This window comes from Salvelinus fontinalis, chromosome 20 (assembly GCF_029448725.1).
Source record: "Salvelinus fontinalis isolate EN_2023a chromosome 20, ASM2944872v1, whole genome shotgun sequence".
Lineage (NCBI taxonomy): Eukaryota > Metazoa > Chordata > Actinopteri > Salmoniformes > Salmonidae > Salvelinus > Salvelinus fontinalis.
The window spans coordinates 25,547,976-25,566,343 of NC_074684.1; the positions used below are offsets into that span (position 1 = coordinate 25,547,976).

At 47.3% G+C, this 18,368-nt stretch overlaps 1 protein-coding gene across 3 annotated transcripts in view; it reads left to right on the forward strand.

Annotated features, from left to right (window-relative positions):
- The window catches only part of LOC129817571 (midasin-like), a 61,561-nt gene that overhangs the window by 21,806 nt on the left and 21,387 nt on the right, over nt 1-18,368 (forward strand). For all 3 annotated transcript variants that reach the window (XM_055872959.1, XM_055872960.1, XM_055872961.1), the window contains exons 30-60: nt 428-566; nt 1,031-1,161; nt 1,348-1,486; nt 1,667-1,796; nt 2,049-2,306; nt 2,514-2,711; nt 2,898-3,106; nt 4,635-4,757; nt 4,982-5,179; nt 5,308-5,415; nt 5,859-6,047; nt 6,144-6,233; nt 6,405-6,668; nt 6,822-7,089; nt 7,408-7,567; nt 7,778-7,894; nt 7,983-8,191; nt 8,357-8,505; nt 8,726-8,925; nt 9,078-9,307; nt 12,127-12,240; nt 12,386-12,515; nt 12,697-12,803; nt 12,930-13,063; nt 13,180-13,340; nt 13,603-13,723; nt 14,426-14,639; nt 14,725-14,968; nt 15,263-15,386; nt 16,299-16,466; nt 16,702-16,916. In XM_055872959.1, coding sequence (XP_055728934.1) covers nt 428-566; nt 1,031-1,161; nt 1,348-1,486; nt 1,667-1,796; nt 2,049-2,306; nt 2,514-2,711; nt 2,898-3,106; nt 4,635-4,757; nt 4,982-5,179; nt 5,308-5,415; nt 5,859-6,047; nt 6,144-6,233; nt 6,405-6,668; nt 6,822-7,089; nt 7,408-7,567; nt 7,778-7,894; nt 7,983-8,191; nt 8,357-8,505; nt 8,726-8,925; nt 9,078-9,307; nt 12,127-12,240; nt 12,386-12,515; nt 12,697-12,803; nt 12,930-13,063; nt 13,180-13,340; nt 13,603-13,723; nt 14,426-14,639; nt 14,725-14,968; nt 15,263-15,386; nt 16,299-16,466; nt 16,702-16,916 — 5,241 coding nt within the window. The remainder of the gene's footprint in view (nt 1-427; nt 567-1,030; nt 1,162-1,347; nt 1,487-1,666; nt 1,797-2,048; nt 2,307-2,513; nt 2,712-2,897; nt 3,107-4,634; nt 4,758-4,981; nt 5,180-5,307; nt 5,416-5,858; nt 6,048-6,143; nt 6,234-6,404; nt 6,669-6,821; nt 7,090-7,407; nt 7,568-7,777; nt 7,895-7,982; nt 8,192-8,356; nt 8,506-8,725; nt 8,926-9,077; nt 9,308-12,126; nt 12,241-12,385; nt 12,516-12,696; nt 12,804-12,929; nt 13,064-13,179; nt 13,341-13,602; nt 13,724-14,425; nt 14,640-14,724; nt 14,969-15,262; nt 15,387-16,298; nt 16,467-16,701; nt 16,917-18,368) is intronic.

The following is an 18,368-nucleotide window of genomic DNA, read 5'->3' on the forward strand; positions in this document are numbered from 1 at the left end:
GCATCATCAGTTTTCCTATTGTCATGTCAGTCATTGCAGACCTTAGAGAGCTATTTAGCTATAGTCAGAAATGTATTGATCAGTGTGTCAGCTAACTTTTTATAGCTAGGTTGTTTAGCCCGTAGATTTTGTAGATGTTCGAGTCACTCAAATCAAATTAGACATGACAAAATGTATGGAATTGCAGGAAATAAGCTGTAAACCTGCAAAATGTTATCTCCGCCAACAAGAGGGGTGTGAACAGTTTGTGTCATGAACAGTGCTTGTGCCCATGGAAATAGATGTGCGCACGGAGTGGGGCGTGGGATTTTCCCCAATGCTGGAAGAGGAGGCCTGAGTAAAAAAGTTTGGGAACCCCTGCAGTAACGTACTAGCCTAAACCTCCAGAAAGACAGATCAGTTAGAACACAGGTTCTCCTCCCCCCAGGTGCGGTAAGACCACCATCTGCCAGCTGTTTGCTGCGCTGGCCGGACAGAAGTTCTTCTCCCTCAACTGTCACCTGAACATGGAGACGTCTGACTTCCTGGGGGGCCTGCGTCCTGTCAGACATACTGGGACACACCAGGTAGATACTACACCGTTAATGGTCACAATTGAAATGAACTGTAAGTTATGAACCCTCTTTTGTGTGTGTGTGTGTGTGTGTGTGTGTGTGTGTGTATGTATATATATATATATTTTTTTTTTTACCTTTTATTTAACTAGGCAAGTCGGTTAAGAACATATTCTTATTTTCAATGACGGCCTAGAAACAGTGGGTTAACTGCCTTGTTCAGGGGCAGAACGACAGATTTTTACCTTGTCAGCTCGGGGATTCGATCTTGCAACCTTTCGGTTACTAGTCCAACGCTCTAACCACTGGGATACCTGCCGCCCCTAAACCCTCATAAACCCTTTATAAGGCATTAAGGTACTTCATCATAGTATAACTCAGTAATTAAGTAAAATAAAAAAATGCTTAAAGTAAAATGCTATTTTAGTACATGATACAGATGGCCAGTCCCACTGAGTCGTTGTGTGTTGGTACAGGCGGATGCTGAGGACGGCAAGTTGTTTGAGTGGCACGACGGGCCCCTTGTCCTGGCCATGAGGGAGGGGGGGGTGTTCCTCATGGATGAGATCTCCCTGGCTGACGACTCTGTGCTGGAGAGACTCAACAGGTACACACACCCTGACTGTTCCAATATCCGCACTAGTGTACTGATTAGAATCCCTGCCCAATACATCACTTCATTCTGAATGGTATACTAGTGTGGATATGGTAATAAAGCCGCTTTCTCACAATAGTTAGCGTATAACACTTCATTAGATATCGTTGACCTGTGACCCTGCTCTGATTGGTTCAGTGTCCTAGAGACGGAGAAGTCTCTGGTGTTGGCAGAGAAAGGAAGTGGAGATGACGATGACGTGGAGCTGATCATAGCAGAGCAGAACTTCCGCCTGGTTGCCACCATGAACCCTGGAGGAGACTTCGGCAAGAAAGAGGTAAACCATTACAACAGATGAACCAGCAGGGCCAGAGTCTAAACCGGCCCCTAAAATTACATCCTATTCTATTTCTGCCTCTGGAGGGGACATACAGGGCCACAACCACTTCTGTTTGTTATGTAGATGATCAGTCCAACTTGTTGACATTTCTCTGTGTGTGTGTGTGTGTGTGTCCAGCTCTCTCCTGCGCTGAGGAACAGGTTCACAGAGATCTGGTGCCCTCAGAGTAACAGCCGCAGTGACCTGGTGCAGATCATCCAGCACAACCTGAGGACCAGCCTCTCATTGGATGACAACGACCACCAAGGTACTCCTCTCCTCCACACACCACAGACAGAATACATCTCCTCATCTAGGAGTAGCATTTGATAGGCTCGAATAGTCTCCGTACCTGTACGTATCTCATTTGAGTGTATAATCTCTTCAGTTTTTGTTGTTCTTAGTCTCAAATGTGTTCATAGGTACACACCGTACCCCACTGTATTATTAAGTTCATCTGTTTCTATTTTACATCCTTGTTGTAGCTATCTCTCACTATGACCTTTGACCCCCAACCCAGGGGGAGACATCGCCGAGCTCATGCTGGACTTTATTGACTGGCTGACCAACCAGGACTTTGGGCGGCGCTGCGTTGTCAGCGTGAGGGACATCCTGTCCTGGGTCAACTTCCTCAACCTGGTGTGTGAACGTGACGCCGACGGCTTCATGACCATGGGGGACGAGGGCGAGGAGGAGGCTGAGTGGGACCTCCGGCTGGACACGGTCACTGCCTTCATCCACGCCGCGTGCCTGGTCTACGTGGACGCCATCGGCTCAGGTCAGACACCAGGACACTAGGTCACAGTACACTACTTGTTGTTGTTGTTGGTAGTGATGTGGAAATACACAGCAGATGTTCTGGTGCTTTCGTAAGGACACCAAACTCCTAAGTTGTGCATGTGTAGGATGCTTCATGATGCTTAGTAGGCCTCAGTGCTACAATCACATGATCTCACGTCTTTCTCTCCTTCTTGGGATGTCACAGGGACAACAGTATCTGCTGCGGAGAACGCCCTTGTGGCGCGCAGGGCCTGTCTGAGCTTCCTGCATACCAAGCTGGGTGGGATCACCAAGCTGGACCAGGAGATGCTAGACGCACTGAGGGTCTACGACACCAGCCTGCTCAGGGAGCCCCAGTGGGGGGACGACTTTTTTGGCATCGACCCCTTCTACATCTCCTCAGGTGGGGACACTTTGATCCTAGATTAGAGCATGAAGCATCCCAAATGGCCATTGGACCCTGGTCAAAGATAGTGCACTATATAAGGAATAGGGTGCCATTAAGAACCCAACCCTAGACTAGAGCATGTTGTTTATAATGGATCTGTTTTTGTAAAAATGGTACTGAATGTTTCCTGTGTTCTGCCAGGACCAGAGAGTGAGAGCAGGAGCCTGACTGACTATGCCCTAGCAGCAGGCACCACGGCAGTTAACGCCCAGAGGCTCCTGAGGGCCCTGAAGCTGCAGAGACCGGTGCTGCTGGAGGGTTCCCCTGGCGTGGGCAAGACCAGCCTGGTGGCCGCCCTGGCAAAGGCTTCAGGGAACCACCTCGTCAGGATCAACCTCTCAGAGCAGACTGTAAGAAACTGTTCACAAACTTTCACTGGGGCTCTTTATTATGATAATGCACATTTTTTTATGTTATTGTCTGGATTACTATTTATTTACATGTGCACACCTCAGGAGGTTGGTGGCATCTTAATTGGGGAGGACGGGCTTGTGGTAATGGCTGAAGCAAGATAGGGGGAATTATATCAAGCACATGGTTTTAACCACTTTATTTACTCCGTTCCAGCCATTATTATGAGCCGTCCTCCCCTCAGCAACCTCCACTGGTGAATATTATGTTGTATTGTTACATAATGTCTGAACTTTTTAAACTATACTGAGCCAAAATATAAATGCAACATGTAGAGTGTTGTTTCATGACCAGAAGTAAAAGATCTCAGAAAATGTTCCATACAAACAAACCATTTATTTCTCTCAGATTTTGTGCACACATTTGTTTACATTCCTGTTAGTGAGCATTTCTCTTTTGCCAAGATAATCTGACAGGTGTGGCATATCAAGAAGCTGATTAAATGGCATGATCATTACACAGGTGCACCTTGTGCTGGGGACAATAAAAGGCCACTAAAATGTGCAATTTTGTCACACAACACAATGCTACAGATGTCTTAAGTTTTGAGAGAGCATGCAATTGGCATGCTGACTGCAGGAATGTCCACCAGTGCTGTTGCCAGAGAATTTAATGTTAATTTCTCTACCATAAGCCACCTCCAACGCCGTTTTTAGAGAATCTAACACGGCCTCACAACCACAGACCACATGTATGGCGTTGTGTGGGCGAGCAGTTTGCTGATGTCAACTTTGTGAACAGAGTGCCCCGTGGTGGGGTTATGGTATGGGCTGGCATAAGCTTCGGACAATGAACACAGTTGCATTTTATCGATGGCAATTTGAATGCACAGAGATACCATGACGAGATCCTGAGGCCTATTGTTGTGCCTTTCATCCGCCGCCATCACCTCATGTTTCAGCATGATAATGCACGGCCCCATGTCGCAAGGATCTGTACACAATTCCTGGAAGCTGGAAATGTCCCAGTTCTTCTATGGCCTGCATACTCACCAGACATGTCATCCATTAAACACGTTTAGGATGCTTTGGATCAATGTGTACAACAGCATGTTCCAGTTCCCGCCAATATTCAGGAACTATGCACAGTCATTGAAGATGAGTGGGACAACATTCCACAGGCCACAATCAACAGCCTGATCAACTTTTTATTTAAAGGTATCTGTGATCAAAGGATGCAGATCTGTGTTCCCAGTCATGTGAAATCCATAGATATTAGGGCCTAATGAATTGATTTCAATTGACCAATTTCCTTATATGAACTGTAACTCAGTAAAATCTTTGAACTTGTTGAATGTTGCGTTTTATATTTTTGTTCAGTATAGATTTTATAGATGCATGTTATTGCCATATTGTACTGTTATTGTTTTAAATGCATAATATTGTGAAATGCACCATAAGGGAGGAATTAAAAACACCAGTGATGGCACTCTAAACCTATGTATGATGTCATTTCCTTTCCTGACAGGATGTGACAGACCTGTTTGGGACCGACCTGCCTGTGGAAGGAGGGAAAGGGGGAGAGTTTGCATGGCGTGATGGCCCTCTCCTGGCTGGACTGAAGGCTGGACACTGGATTGTCCTGGATGAGGTATGGAATCATGTTTTTTTATTTTTTTTATTAACTCACCAGTTAATAGACATGTCAACTTGAGAGGGAATTTGCATTGTTTCAGGTTACATCAATTCTTGAGTGGGACTCCAGAATAGAATAAAGCTTTAGGAGAAAGTAAAATATTGTAGGGAGAAGAATACAATTTTGTATGACACAATTCTTGGATAATCACGCATCTATTTTTCTCTACTCCTGTGTAGTTGAACCTGGCCTCTCAGTCCGTGCTGGAGGGGTTAAACGCCTGCTTTGACCACCGTGCTGAGATCTACATCCCAGAGCTGGGCATGAGCTTCCAGGTACAACACGAGAAGACAAAGATCTTTGGCTGCCAGAACCCCTTCACTCAAGGAGGGGGGCGCAAGGGCCTGCCCAAATCCTTCCTCAACAGATTCACTCAGGTAAGATATAAAGAGCTAGCTAATTATTTTAGATATATTATGTATTGATATGTTGAATAAATAGTATGGTTGAACATATATTTTAGTCTTTTTGTGAAATTGTAATGGAATTTCAACTGTTTTCTCAGGTGTTTGTGGATCAGCTGACCAGTGAGGACATGGAATTTATAGGAGACTCCATCTTCCCGAACATTGACAATCAGATCATCTCTAAAATGGTGCAGTTCAACAACCGGGTAGGTAGAGAAGTCCTTTTACATTGGCTTCCATTTTATCTCTTTCAAAACAACTGGTTGTAAAAAAGACTTGATAGGCTTTTTTGCTCTGTGACCATTGACTATTGGGAAGATTACATGTGTCCAATTTGACCCTGCTGTTCCAGCCAAGGACACTGGACACCAGCCTGTAGAGCAGCAGCCGATGTTCTTCACATTTATAACCATTAGTGGGAGGGGGTTTACCACAGTCACTCTGGTTTATTTTGGGGACTTTTAGGTTTTAGGACCCCCCCAATTTCAGTGTTGGCCACCATATTTAGTCAACTAGTCATTTTTTGCTGTCTTAAACACCATTTTGCCCAGCCACTAACATTGCTTACCACTGTTCCCCTGAAAAGACAGTAAAAAGAACAATTCAGTTTCGATGGACAATAAAGTTGTATTCTATTTGATTTTGTCAGCTGGTCCTTGATGTATCTGTGGAGAGGAAGTGGGGTCAAAAAGGAGGCCCCTGGGAGTTCAATCTGCGCGACATGTTCCGCTGGTGTCAGCTGATGCAGACCGACCAATCACCAGGGTTCTTCAACCCGGGTCAGCACGTGGGGTTGGTGTACGCTGACAGGATGAGGACCGAGGCAGACAAGACCCAGGTATGTAGACTACAACTCCTGTACATATGCACTATCTTTACTCAGTGGGTTTGTGTTCAAACTTCCTGTTTATCTCATCACATGTTTTGTCTTCAGGTGCTATCTGTGTTCAGGAAAGTGTTTGGGGAGGACTTTGAGCCTTACACCGGATCAAGACAATTCCACATCACTCCACTCAATCTGCAGGTCAGTCATGTTGCAAACTCCATCCAGTTTTGGGTTAAAAGATATTATCAAGTAATCTTTTGAATTAATCATATGTACTGGCTGTACATGGTGTCATATCATTTCATTCAGGGCTAGCTATCCACATAGTGAATGAACCCTTGTCTTCGTCCTCCTCTCCCTGTCATCCAGGTGGGATTCTCTGTCCTCCAGCGTAGCGGTGGATCCCCTGTGGCCCTAGACCCCCTTCTGTCTATCACCCACCAGGCACTGCGACCCCTGGAGTCCCTGATGAAGTGTGTGGAGATGGGCTGGATGGCGGTGCTGGTGGGTCCCACGGCCAGCGGGAAGTCCAGCCTGGTGCGCCTCCTGGCCCTGCTCACCGGACACCGCCTCCGGGTCATGGCCATGAACAGTGCCATGGACACCACCGAGCTGCTGGGAGGGTTTGAACAGGTAACTAGTCCAGTCTAGTCACAGAGTCTCAAAGAGAGACCAAGCTGGGAACTAAATATAGTAGTAATCAATGTAAATCCTTTGGGATTATTAACACTCTTGATATCTTAATATAGAGGGTTGTATTACAAGCTGGTTGGGCCTGTTTTCTAGGTTGACATTGTGCGGCCATGGCAGCAGGTGCTGGAGAACGTGGACTACATCGTTGCCATGGTAACACGGCGAGGTCTGATGTCATTGGACGGGGCAGGGGTCCAGGACACAGAGTTCCTGCTGAAGACCTGGAGCCTGTTCTGTCGCTGGCTGAAGGAGGAGGGCCTGGAGAGGACCGGCGGGACAGTGACCTCCGAAGCTCTCAACAAACTGGAGGTCATCATCCTCCTGTTGCAGAAGCTCAACACCAAACTCAAGGTGTTCACAGGTAATGTCAGGAACAGGCAGCAACCTGAGGGTGTAGCTCTCTCTGGAACAGACTAACACTAGAATCATAGTGATGGTGTATGAGTAGGTGATTTATGGAATGTTTGAAGTTAAGAATCACAAACGTTTTGGTGCTAATGGGTCATTCTACGCTAGGTCATTCTACACAGGCGCTGTGAGCACACTAACCATAACATTTTGCTCACAGCACGTGTCATTGCGAGAGGAAAATGTTTCCCTATATCTTCATATGATAAACTCTGTATGAGTAGTATAAACACCATGTACTGTGTCCCTCACCCTCCCTCCCTTCCTCCAGACATGTCCAAGCTGCAGATGGATTTCACCCTGTTGAAGGAGCGTCTGGCCCAGCTGCAGGACGGCTGGAGTAACGGAGGCTTTGAGTGGCTGGATGGCATGCTGGTCCAGGCCCTTCAAGCTGGGGATTGGCTGCTCATGGACAATGTCAACTTCTGCAGGTGAGGAAAGCAGCCAATAGCAGGACCTGCATCTTAAATGATCACAATTTAGCTAATTATACCACTAAATGTGTCACTGAAGGTAGTTGACGATCTTGGTACAGTGTGAGTTAACAGGTCTTCTCACTTGTGTGAGGCTGGATGGCACCAGAGTGTGTTGCAGATGGTACATGTAAGGTTAATGGGTGTTGTGTTTCTGTTTGTGTTAAGCCCCTCTGTGTTAGACCGTCTGAATGCCCTGCTGGAGCCCGGTGGGTGTCTGACCATCAACGAGCGTGGGGTCATCGATGGAACCACTCCTTCCATCACCCCACACCCCAACTTCAGGTACAATACAAAGGTTTGTGCACACACACACACACACCAATTCTGTTTGGACAGCCTAGTCTCAACTCTTCATCTCGCCTGACTCTAGGCTTTTCCTGACTATGGACCCAGTGCACGGAGAGATCTCCAGAGCCATGCGGAACCGAGGGGTGGAGATCTACATCCCAGGGGAACACGAGGGGGTCTGTTGGGGCGCTCTGGACCTGAAGACTGTTCTCCACACCGCTGGTGTGACTGGAGACTGTGTGTGTGACCTGCTGATTGAAATACACACTGACATCAAAGCTACCATTTGGGGTGAGCTCTGAGGGAAACCTCTCCAAAATATGTAGGATTTCAGTTGGACACCAGCTATGTTTTGCATGTCCCTTGTTTCTTCAGATAAAACAAAGGTATCCATAGATGGTATCCATAGCATGACTCCTCCGGTATGAATCTCTTCCTTTCTCTCTGTCTATCCAGATTCCCCTTCATCATGTGTCTCCTCCCTGCTCCATGCTGCAGCCCTGCTGTCCTGCCAGCTGCAGAGAGGGGTGGACCTGCCCAGTGCCCTGCAACACGCCTGTGGGGAGGCCTACTCCCTCTGCCAGCGCACCACTGCCATCCAACGGGTACCAACCAACACCACCTTGTCTATTATAGAACATCCTCTATTCCCACTGCTATAACCTCAACCAGCCTGTCTCTGTGATGTAATATACACTGACGACCAGCCTATATCTATACAGTGATATCTCAGTCCAAGACCGTAGTTATGTTGATATTATATTTTGTTCCTAGTAGATTAATTGAAGTCAGTAATAAAGAATGGAGTTTTACACGTGGTTGCAGCAAGCCCAGGAGGTGATTGAGCGCCACCTGTCCATCCTGGATACAGAGGACTGGGGCAGCGGGCTGCTGTGTGCCGGGGTGTGGCCCGACGGCTTCCCCTCAGCCCTGCTCTCCACTGAAGACTCCTGCTTCTCCTCGGTCCTCCGCGACGGACAGGTCCTCTCCTTCTGCCTCAACACACTCAGCATGCAGGGGAAGAGGTGAGACTCATAGATCACAGGTCGGACATAGGTGTTTTTCCTGATCATGTGACCAGACCTGGAAAAACGGGTTAAAACTAGGCCCCAGAGTTGTACCCGGTCTTATTGTAGCTGTAATGCTAACGTTTAGCTTGACCTGTGTGTGTGACCAGGAGCCGTCCTCTGAGCCTGAGTGACCTCCAGAGGGCTCTGCAGAGCGGGACAGCGCTGCACGAGGGCCTGGTTTTCTCTGGCGGCGTGGTGGACCTGGAGGAGGACGGTGACACCCTGCGCTTGCTGCCTACCGCTGTCAGGCTACTCACCGAGAGGGCCTCGCACTCAGACTGGATGCTTCGCTCCGCCTGGCTCTCCAGCCTGGCCAAGAGCTACAAACACGCTCCTGGTACGGAGCACATTCACTGCCCTTCCTTCAGCTCTTTATCTTTTTGGAGCTTTGTTGCGCCCTGCCAAATTGTATTTGTCACATGCGCCGAATAAAACAGGTGTAAACCTTACCGCGATCTTACTTATAAGCCTTTAACCAACAAGGCAGTTCAAGAAATAGAGTTAAGAAAATATTTACAAACTAAAGTAATAAAAAGTAACACAATAGAATTATATAACAATAACGAGGATATATACAGGGGGTACCGGTGCCGAGTCAATGTGAGGGGGTACAGGTTAGTTGAGGTCATTTGTACATGTAGGTAGGGGTAAAGTGACTCTGCATAGATCATAAACAGTGAGTAGCAGCAGTGTACAAAACAATGGGGGGGAGTCAATGTAAATATGCCGGGTGGCCATTTGATTAGTTGTTCAGCAGTCTTAAGGCTTGGGGGTAGAAGCTGTTAAGGAGCCTTTTGGACCTAGACTTGGCGGTAGCAGACTTTGCGGTACTGTGCGGTAGCAGAGAGTTGGGTGACTGGAGTCTTTGACAATTTTTTGGGCCTTCCTCTGGCACTGCCTATTATATAGGTCCTGGGTGGCAGGAAGCTTGGCCCCAGTGATGTACTGAGCCGTACGCACTACCCTCTGTAGCGCCTTACGGTCAGATGCCGAGCAGTTGCCATACCAGGCGGTGATGCAACCGGTCAGGATGCTCTCGATGGTGCAGCTGTAGAACTTTTTGAGGATCTGGGGACCCATGCCAAATCTTTTCAGTCTCCTGAGGGGGAAAAGGTGTAGTCGTGCCCTCTTCACGACTGTCTTGGTGCGTTTGGACCATGATAGTTTGTTGGTGATGTGGACGCCAAGGAACTTGAAGCTCTCGACCCGCTCCACTACTCGATGTGAATGGGGGGCGCGTTCCGCCCTCCTTTTCCTGTAGTCCACGATCATCTCCTTTGTCTTGTTCACATTTAGGGAGAGGTTGTTGTCCTGGCACCACACTGCCAGGTCTCTGACTTCCTCCCTATAGGCTGTCTCATCGTTGTCGGTGATCAGGCCTACCACTGTTGTGTCATCAGCAAACTTAATGATGGTGTTGGCGTCGTGCTTGGCCACACAGTCATGGGTGAACAGGGAGTACAGGAGGAGACTAAGCGCGCGCCACTGAAGTGCCCCGGTGTTGAGGATCTACCCTTACCACCTGGGGGCGGCCTGTCAGGAAGTCCAGGATCCAGTTGCAGAGGGAAGTGTTTAGTTCCAGGGTCCTTAGCTTAGTGATGAGCTTTGTGGGCACTATGGTGTTGAATGCTGAGCTGTAGTCAATGAACAGCTTTCTCACATAGGTGTTCCTTTTGTCCAGGTGGGAAAGGGCAGTGTGATGTTCAATTGAGTGTGTCATCTATGGATCTGTTGGGGCGGTATGATAATTGGAGTGGGTTTAGGGTTTCCGGGATGATGGTGTTGATGTGAGCCATAACCAGCCTTTCAAAGCACTTCATGGATACTGACATGAGTGCTACGGGCGGTAGTCATTTTGGCAGGTTACCTTTGCATTCTTGGGCACAGGGAGTATGGTGGTCTGTTTGAAACATGTAGGTATTACAGACTCGGTCAGGGAAAGGTTGAAAATGTCAGTGAAGACACTTGCCAGTTGGTCCGCGCATGCTCGGGAGTACACATCATGGTAATCTGTCTGGCCCCGCGGCCTTGTGAACATTGACCTGTTTAAAGGTCTTGCTCACATTGGCTATGGAGAGCGTGATCACACAGTCGTCCGGAACAGCTGGTGCTCTCATGCATGCTTCAGTGTTGCTTGCTTCGACACGAGCATAAAAAGCATTTAGCTCGTCTGGTAGGCTCTCGTCACTAGGCAGCTCGCGCCTGGGTTTCCCTTTTGTAGTCCATAATAGTATGCAAACCCTGCCACATCCAACGAGTGTCAGAGCCGATGTAGATTCAATCTTAGTCATGTATTGATGCTTTGCCTGTTTGATGGTTCGTCTGATTCAATATTAGTCCTGTATTGACGCTTTGCCTGTTTGATGGTTTGTCTGAGGGCATGGATTTCTTGTACGCGTCTGGATTAGTGTCCCGCTCCTTGAAAGTGGCAGTTCTAGCCTTTAGCTCGCTGCGGATGGTGCCTGTAATCCATGGCTTCTGGTTTGGATATGTACGTACTGTCACTGTGGGGACAACTTCGTCGATGCACTTATTGATGAAGCTGGTGACTGAGGAGGTGTACTCCTCAATGCCATTGGATGACTCCCGGGAACATATTCCAGTCTGTCCATCCGCGTCATCTGACCACTTCCCCTTGGTGAGATAGTCTTGACCGTAGATCATCCAGTTAGTTTTCCAGTGATTGAACGTTGGCCAATAGAAGGGTATTGGCGGTTTACTCACTCGCCTATGAATTCTCACAAGGCACCGCGACCTTCGCCCCCTGTATCTCCGTCTTTTCTTCACGTGAATGATGAGGTTTTGGGCGAGGTGTCCGGGAAGCAGTATATCCTTCGCGTCGGACTCATTAAATAAAAAAGGTGTGTAATCACTGTTCTGATGTTTAGAAGCTCTTTTCGGTCATAAGAGACAGTAGCAGCAACTTTATGTACAAAATAAGTTACAAACAATGCGAAAAAACAAACAAGTTTCTTATGAGCCCGTAAAACGGCAGCCAACCCCTCCGGCACCATTATTCAACCAGGGCCATGTATATGGTGTATGTTACTGTTTATGTCAAGGGACTGCTCTGTGGTCAGTGGAGCTTTGTTGCTGTCTGTGAATTTGGTGCGTGTTACTCTTAAGGACTGCTCTGAAATCCGCTTGTTGTTACAGAGGTGGCACTGGTGCAGCTGGAGGCAGGGAACAGAGCTCTGAAGGCCATGTTCAGCAGCAAGCTGACTGTGAAGGGAAAGTGCCTCACTGAGCTGCTGCAACCACACAGCACAGGTAGGCTAAACTAACCGCTGTCACTAAACTATTTTCTAGCACTCTCTCCAGCTCTTTTACACAAATATTACATATCATAACTCCCGTCAAAACAATCACTTTTCATAAGTTAAAAAATTGACATTAATGTTCATGTCGGTATTAGATGACTACAGGATTCTGGTGGACATGCGTTGGAACAAGCAGTACCTGGACATTCTGGCCAACACGTGTAACTTTGAAGACGAGGAGAGGTACATGGAGTTCATGGAGGCTCTCAATGCAGTGGCCAACAGGTATGTGTCTGGCTGTGTCCCATATGGTGCCCTATTCTCTGTATAGTGCACTTATTTTGACCAGGGCCTATAGGGAACCATTTGGGATATATCCTCTGTCCGGTAGTCTGGCTGTTTAGTAACTGGGGTTACATTGTGGCTGTGGTGTTGAGTAACCTGGGTGTGATGTGTGTCTTTACAGGATCATCCTGTTGATGGACAGAGAGGAGAGGGCTGGAGTGGGGAGCTGTGCTATCAAGACATCAGCACACAACAGTGCGCTGAGGCTGGCCACTGCTTTCTCCAAAGGTACATGCTGTCGCTGTGCTGCTTCCGTACAGCTCGACTTGGTGACTGTGTGCTTGCTGAAATGTAAAGGTTAATGCTAATATTGCTTGTGTTATAATGTTGCATATGTTTTTTTGACCATTAAAGGGACGGTGGACATTGGTCATCTGCCCCACCCAGTGCTGATGCACCTGCGCTCCTTCTTTGACCTGTGGGACACCTTCACACTGCAGGCCGTGCAGACTGGACAGCCCTACATATCTGACCATCTCATGTTCGAGGTTAATACTGTAGTAGTCATTGTAATTCCATTTTAGTTGATGTCTCTCATTCAGTAACCGTCATCAACCTGGGCTTAAATTCTGTTTGTAATAAATAGTATCTATGGTGTCCACAGATCCTGCAGCTGCTGCAGTGGAGAGACCGGTTCTGGCAGGTGTGTAACTCGCTGCCTGCCGACTCCCAGGGAGTGTCGGTCCTCTCGCTACACTGGCAGTGGGTGCAGAAACACCTCATCCTCCGGCTTCCACAGCTACTACTGGGAGATGGCACCCATGAGTGAGTAACACCTTCCTTCCTTACCCAGAAAGTAGTATTAGAATCCTCCCTTAGACATTCTGGACAGTAGAATCAATGAAATTGACTTTATTGTAAAAGTGGCTTTGGTTGTGTCCCAAATGGCACCCAATTCCCTACATAGAGCCATATGGGCCATGGTCAAAAGTATTGCACTATATAAGGAAAAGGGTTCCATTTGGGACTTTGTGTTTTCTACCTGGAAATGTAATGATAGCAACCCTTTGTTATTGTACTGTTCCAGTGGCCAGCAGGAGCTCCAGACAGTGTCAGCTGCCATCCAGACTGTCCTGTCCACCTCTGTCACTGTGGCTACTGCCCTGAAGGGCATCCAGAAAATATTGGGAAAACCCCTTCCATTCAAGGTAGTGTGAGCGGACCAAGTAATTGGGCGTCACTCTAAAGCGGGAAGGTGGAACAAACGAGTCAGGAGTAGGTTTTCTTGATTGAACAAAGTTCTATATTGAGGGCATTTGGACAACACAAACACTCCAACAGAATCAATGAAACTCTCCAAAGGAAACAAAACATATCTTCTTCTCCAGAGCAAAACAGGAACACAATACGATTGTCTTTAAATTACCACAAAAAGTCACGACATTGTCACCGTTTTAATGGTTCTTCCTAGACAGCTCCTCTGTCTCGGTGGCCATCTTCCAGAGCTAGTTCCCCTCCTTGCTGGTTCCATACTCTCTCTTATAGGGGAAGGAGAATATCTCATTAGTTGTGTCAGCTGTGCTTAATTGCCTCTGGTTCACCTGTCTCCCATGCCTTGTTGGGCTACCATCCGTGAGCCCAGCCTGCCCTCTGGTGGTCCTTCCACAGTAGAGAGAAAGAGACAGAGAGCGAGAGAGAACATTTAAACCACTGTCTCAAACACCCACCTTACTCGGAGAGAGAGCATTCAACACACTATCCGAAACAAGCACCTATACTGTAAACTCTCCTATCAGTTATTGATTGGCATAACCAAGCCTTGATTTCCAGGCTTCCTCATGTTTAAGACTTGAGAGTATGGTAATACAATACTAATATTAACCCGTCTGACTCATCGCTATCTCCCATAGCTGGAGTCTGTAGCCGAGTGTGCATCCCGGCTGAGGGTCCTGAGCAGGGCCCTGGACGTGGGCGACCTGAGGCTGGACAACACGGCCTCCCTGTGGAGACAGGAGCTGGTCCGCCTGCAGGGAGCCGCTCTGGGCCTGGACACCAAGGAAAGCCTGCTAGAAGCCTGGGGCCTGGTCCTGCTGGCCAACAACCAGCTAGAACCCCAGAACTCAGGTAACCTGGTGCTACATACTAAAGTTGTGTCAGTGTCTGTCATCCCTCTCTAACTATTCATTATTCAATTATATCCTGATCCCAGGTGTCCTAGAGAGGCTGGTGTCGTGCGTGCAGCAGCAGCAGGGTCACATGACCTCGTGCGGCCTACTGGAGGTGCGCTCCTCTATGCATGACGAGGGGGAGCAGGGAGACAGCGCCGCTCCCTGTAGGGAGGTGTTACAGCAGCTCAGCCGCAGGGCCCAACTCTGGCCTCTCATGGAGGAGCTGGCCGTACTCAACCAGCTCAGGCTCAGCACCGACCTGCTGCAGCTGGCTCTCACACAGGGGTAAGAGATGGCCACAGTGGGTCAATGGAGGAAATACATGAAGGATGGAGGATTATCTTGCTTTATTGAATTCGATTTTGAATCTAATTGCTTTAATTAGTACTTCAAATGTATCAAATTCAAAAAGCTTAATTGTCTATCTAATTTACTTTAAACAGAAAAGTATCTTTGGCACATTAAAAACATCACACAAAAGCACCAATAATTACATAAAACGTTTAACAATACCACGTGTTTTTATGTTGTATCATGTAGTTGTATGGATAACTAACTACTGTGGACTTTTCTCCACAGTGACAGAGAGTCCGAGGACAGCCTGCGTCGCGAGGTCTCCCAACACCTGCGCTTCTGTCTCCAGTCCACCCCCATGAACGTCAGCCAGCTCCAGCCTCTCTGGTTCCTCCTCAGCAGTGACCGGGTAGGTGGTTCAACCAGTTTACCCTCAGTATAATTGATTGATTGATTTTATTTTGTCCTTCAAGAGGACAATCCTGTATCTGTGCCTCAAACATAAAGCAGAAGATCTGGTTTTGTGTCATGTAGGCCAGGGGTTCTGGCCTGCGGCACACCTAAAATGTCCCTATGAATTTATTTAGTGGCAATGACCTGGATCTCATCAGATCCATACTGCAAATTATATATTTTCAGTGACAACAGATTAAATGGGGTGTATTTGAACTATTTTCATAGTATCTTACTCATGATGATTAATTTAAGAGATTCCCGCAAATCCGCGCTATAAATATTTAGGTAAAATAGTTCTGAAAGATTTGGCTAAAGACCGTGGGTTTCTGCATTGTAAAGGAGTGACCATGCTCAGTTTGTTTCTATGTTAGAGGATGTGGTACAGCTAAAAGTAATCAGACTTTCCCGTGCTGTTGGATCTCACAGACCAAGTGAAATTATACACATGAATTTGCTCGTGATGCGCACCCATTAAATGATACAAATGTAACAACAACAGCCTGAGCGCACCCAACTTGAAACGATAGATGTAACCATGTGCCATTCAATGTATTATATGACCGGACCTGGTGCTCGCAAGTCAGAAGTCCATGTGCATTCCACAGGTCACAGGTTTATAAGTGAGTGTTGCAAAAAATAATAGAGATTAGGAGATGTTTCACGGCCCACCTGAGAGTTCCTCAAGGCACCCCAGTGTGCTGACGTGATGTAGTCTGCTTTTTTTCACTAATTGGTCTTTTGACCAATCAGATCAGCTCTGAAAAAGATCTGGTGTGATTGGTTATAAGGCCAATATCAGAATTGGGCTGCCTGTGTACACGCAACTGTATTGACTTAACTGTAGTGCCTGCATTTCTCCTCCCAGCCTGCGGAGGAGCTGCAGTTTGTGTGGTGTGATCTGCTATCAGAGGCCCTGGCGGCCCTGTGGAGCAGCAGTGTGACCTCTGACCCAGAGCGCTGGCTGAAGTGGGACCCCCTGTGTTCCGAGGGACAGGTGACATCATCCAAGACACCTCTGTCACCTGAAAACATGGTAGGTTAGGTAGCTACTGTAACATCTATGTGACGTGAGAGGCTCACAGCTTGCCAACAAGCTCAATGTATGTTGTCTATGGAGATATGCATCAGGATTTTGGCTCAATTCACATCACTGAAATTAATTTCCTGCTATTCCGTTTTCAATCAGTTATTTTTTTATTTGAATTTAAGTGTTCCAACTAAGTCATTCTAACTGAGGAGTTCACTCACTCTTCCTGTGTCTCCTCCAGGGTCCTGGCATGCTGAGCAAAGCAGTGTGGTCAAGGTGCATGTTGGGGGTTCTTAGCAGCAGCGAGATGGGGGTTCGGTGGGACCCCACGGGGACGTCCCTCCTCTCCTCATCCCGGGTCACCCTGGGGGAGTGGAGGGAGCGGACCCAACAGCTCCAAGACGTCACCGCCGTGCTGTGGGACAACATGGCTGTCCCTGCCCTGGCTGAGTTCAGGTACGCTCACTGGAGATGTTACCTCAAGCTTACGGAGAGGAATCACCATACACAACATACAGAACGCTGGCACTATAATTAGGGAAATAGCCCTTGCCCTACCTTTATCAAATGGCAGAATGATGCACATAATATATGATTTGGGGGCTTGCACTGTACAGTACCAGACAAGTTTGGACACACCTACTCATTCCAGGAGTTTTTCTTTATTTTGACTATTTTCTACATTGTAGAATAATAGTGAAGACATCAAAACTATGAAATAACACAGATGAAATCATGTAGTAACCAAAAAAGTGTTATACAAATTAAAATATATTTGAGATTCTTCAAAGTAGCCACCCTTTGCCTTGATGACAGCTTTGCGCACTCTTGGCATTCTCTCAACCAGCTTCACCTGGAATGCTTTTCCAACAGTCTTGAAGAAGTTCCCACATATGCTGAGCACTTGTTGACTGCTTTTCCTTCACTCTGCGGTCCAACTCATCCCAAACCATCTCAATTGGGTTGAGGTCGGGTGATTGTGGAGGCCAGGTCATCTGATGCAGCACTCCATCACTCTCCTTCTTGGTCAAATAGCCCTTACACAGCCTGGAGGTGTGTTGGGTCATTGTCCTGTTGAAAACAAATGAAAGTCCCACTAAGCGCAAACTAGATGGTATGGCATATCGCTGCAGAATGCTGTGGTAGCCATACTGGTTAAGTGTGCCTTCAATTCTAAATAAATCCCTGACGGTGTCACCAGCAAAGCACCCCCACACCACCTCCTCCATGATTCACGGTGGGAACCACACATGCAGAGATCATCCATTCACCAACTCTGCGTCTCACAAAGACAGTGTTTGGAACCAAAAATCTCAAAGTAGGACTCATCAGACCAAAGGACAGATTTCCACTGGTGTAATGTCCATTGCTCGTGTTTCTTGGCCCAAGCAAGTCTCTTCTTCTTATTGGTGTCCTTTAGTCGTGGTTTCTTTGCAGCAATTCGACCATGAAGGCCTGATTCACGCAGTCTCCTCCAAACAGTTGATGTTGAGATGTGTCTGTTACTTGAACTTTGTGAAGCATTTATTCGGGCTGCATTTACTGAGGCTGGTAACTGAAATGAACTTATCCTCTACAGCCGAGGTAACTCTGGGTCTTCCATTCCTGTGGCAGTCCTCATGAGAGCCAGTTTCATCATAGCGCTAGATGGTTTTTGCAACAGCACTTGAAGAAACTTTCAAAGTTCTTGAAATGTTCCGGATTGACTGACCTTCATGTTTTAAAGTAATGATGGACTGTCGTTTCTCTTCGCTTATTTGAGCTGCTCTTGCCATAATATGGACTTGGTATTTTACCAAATAGGGATATCTTCTGTATACCACCCCTACCTTGTCACAACAGAACTTATTTGAAATGCATTCCAGGTGACTACCTCATGAAGCTGGTTGTGAGGGAATGCGAAGAGTG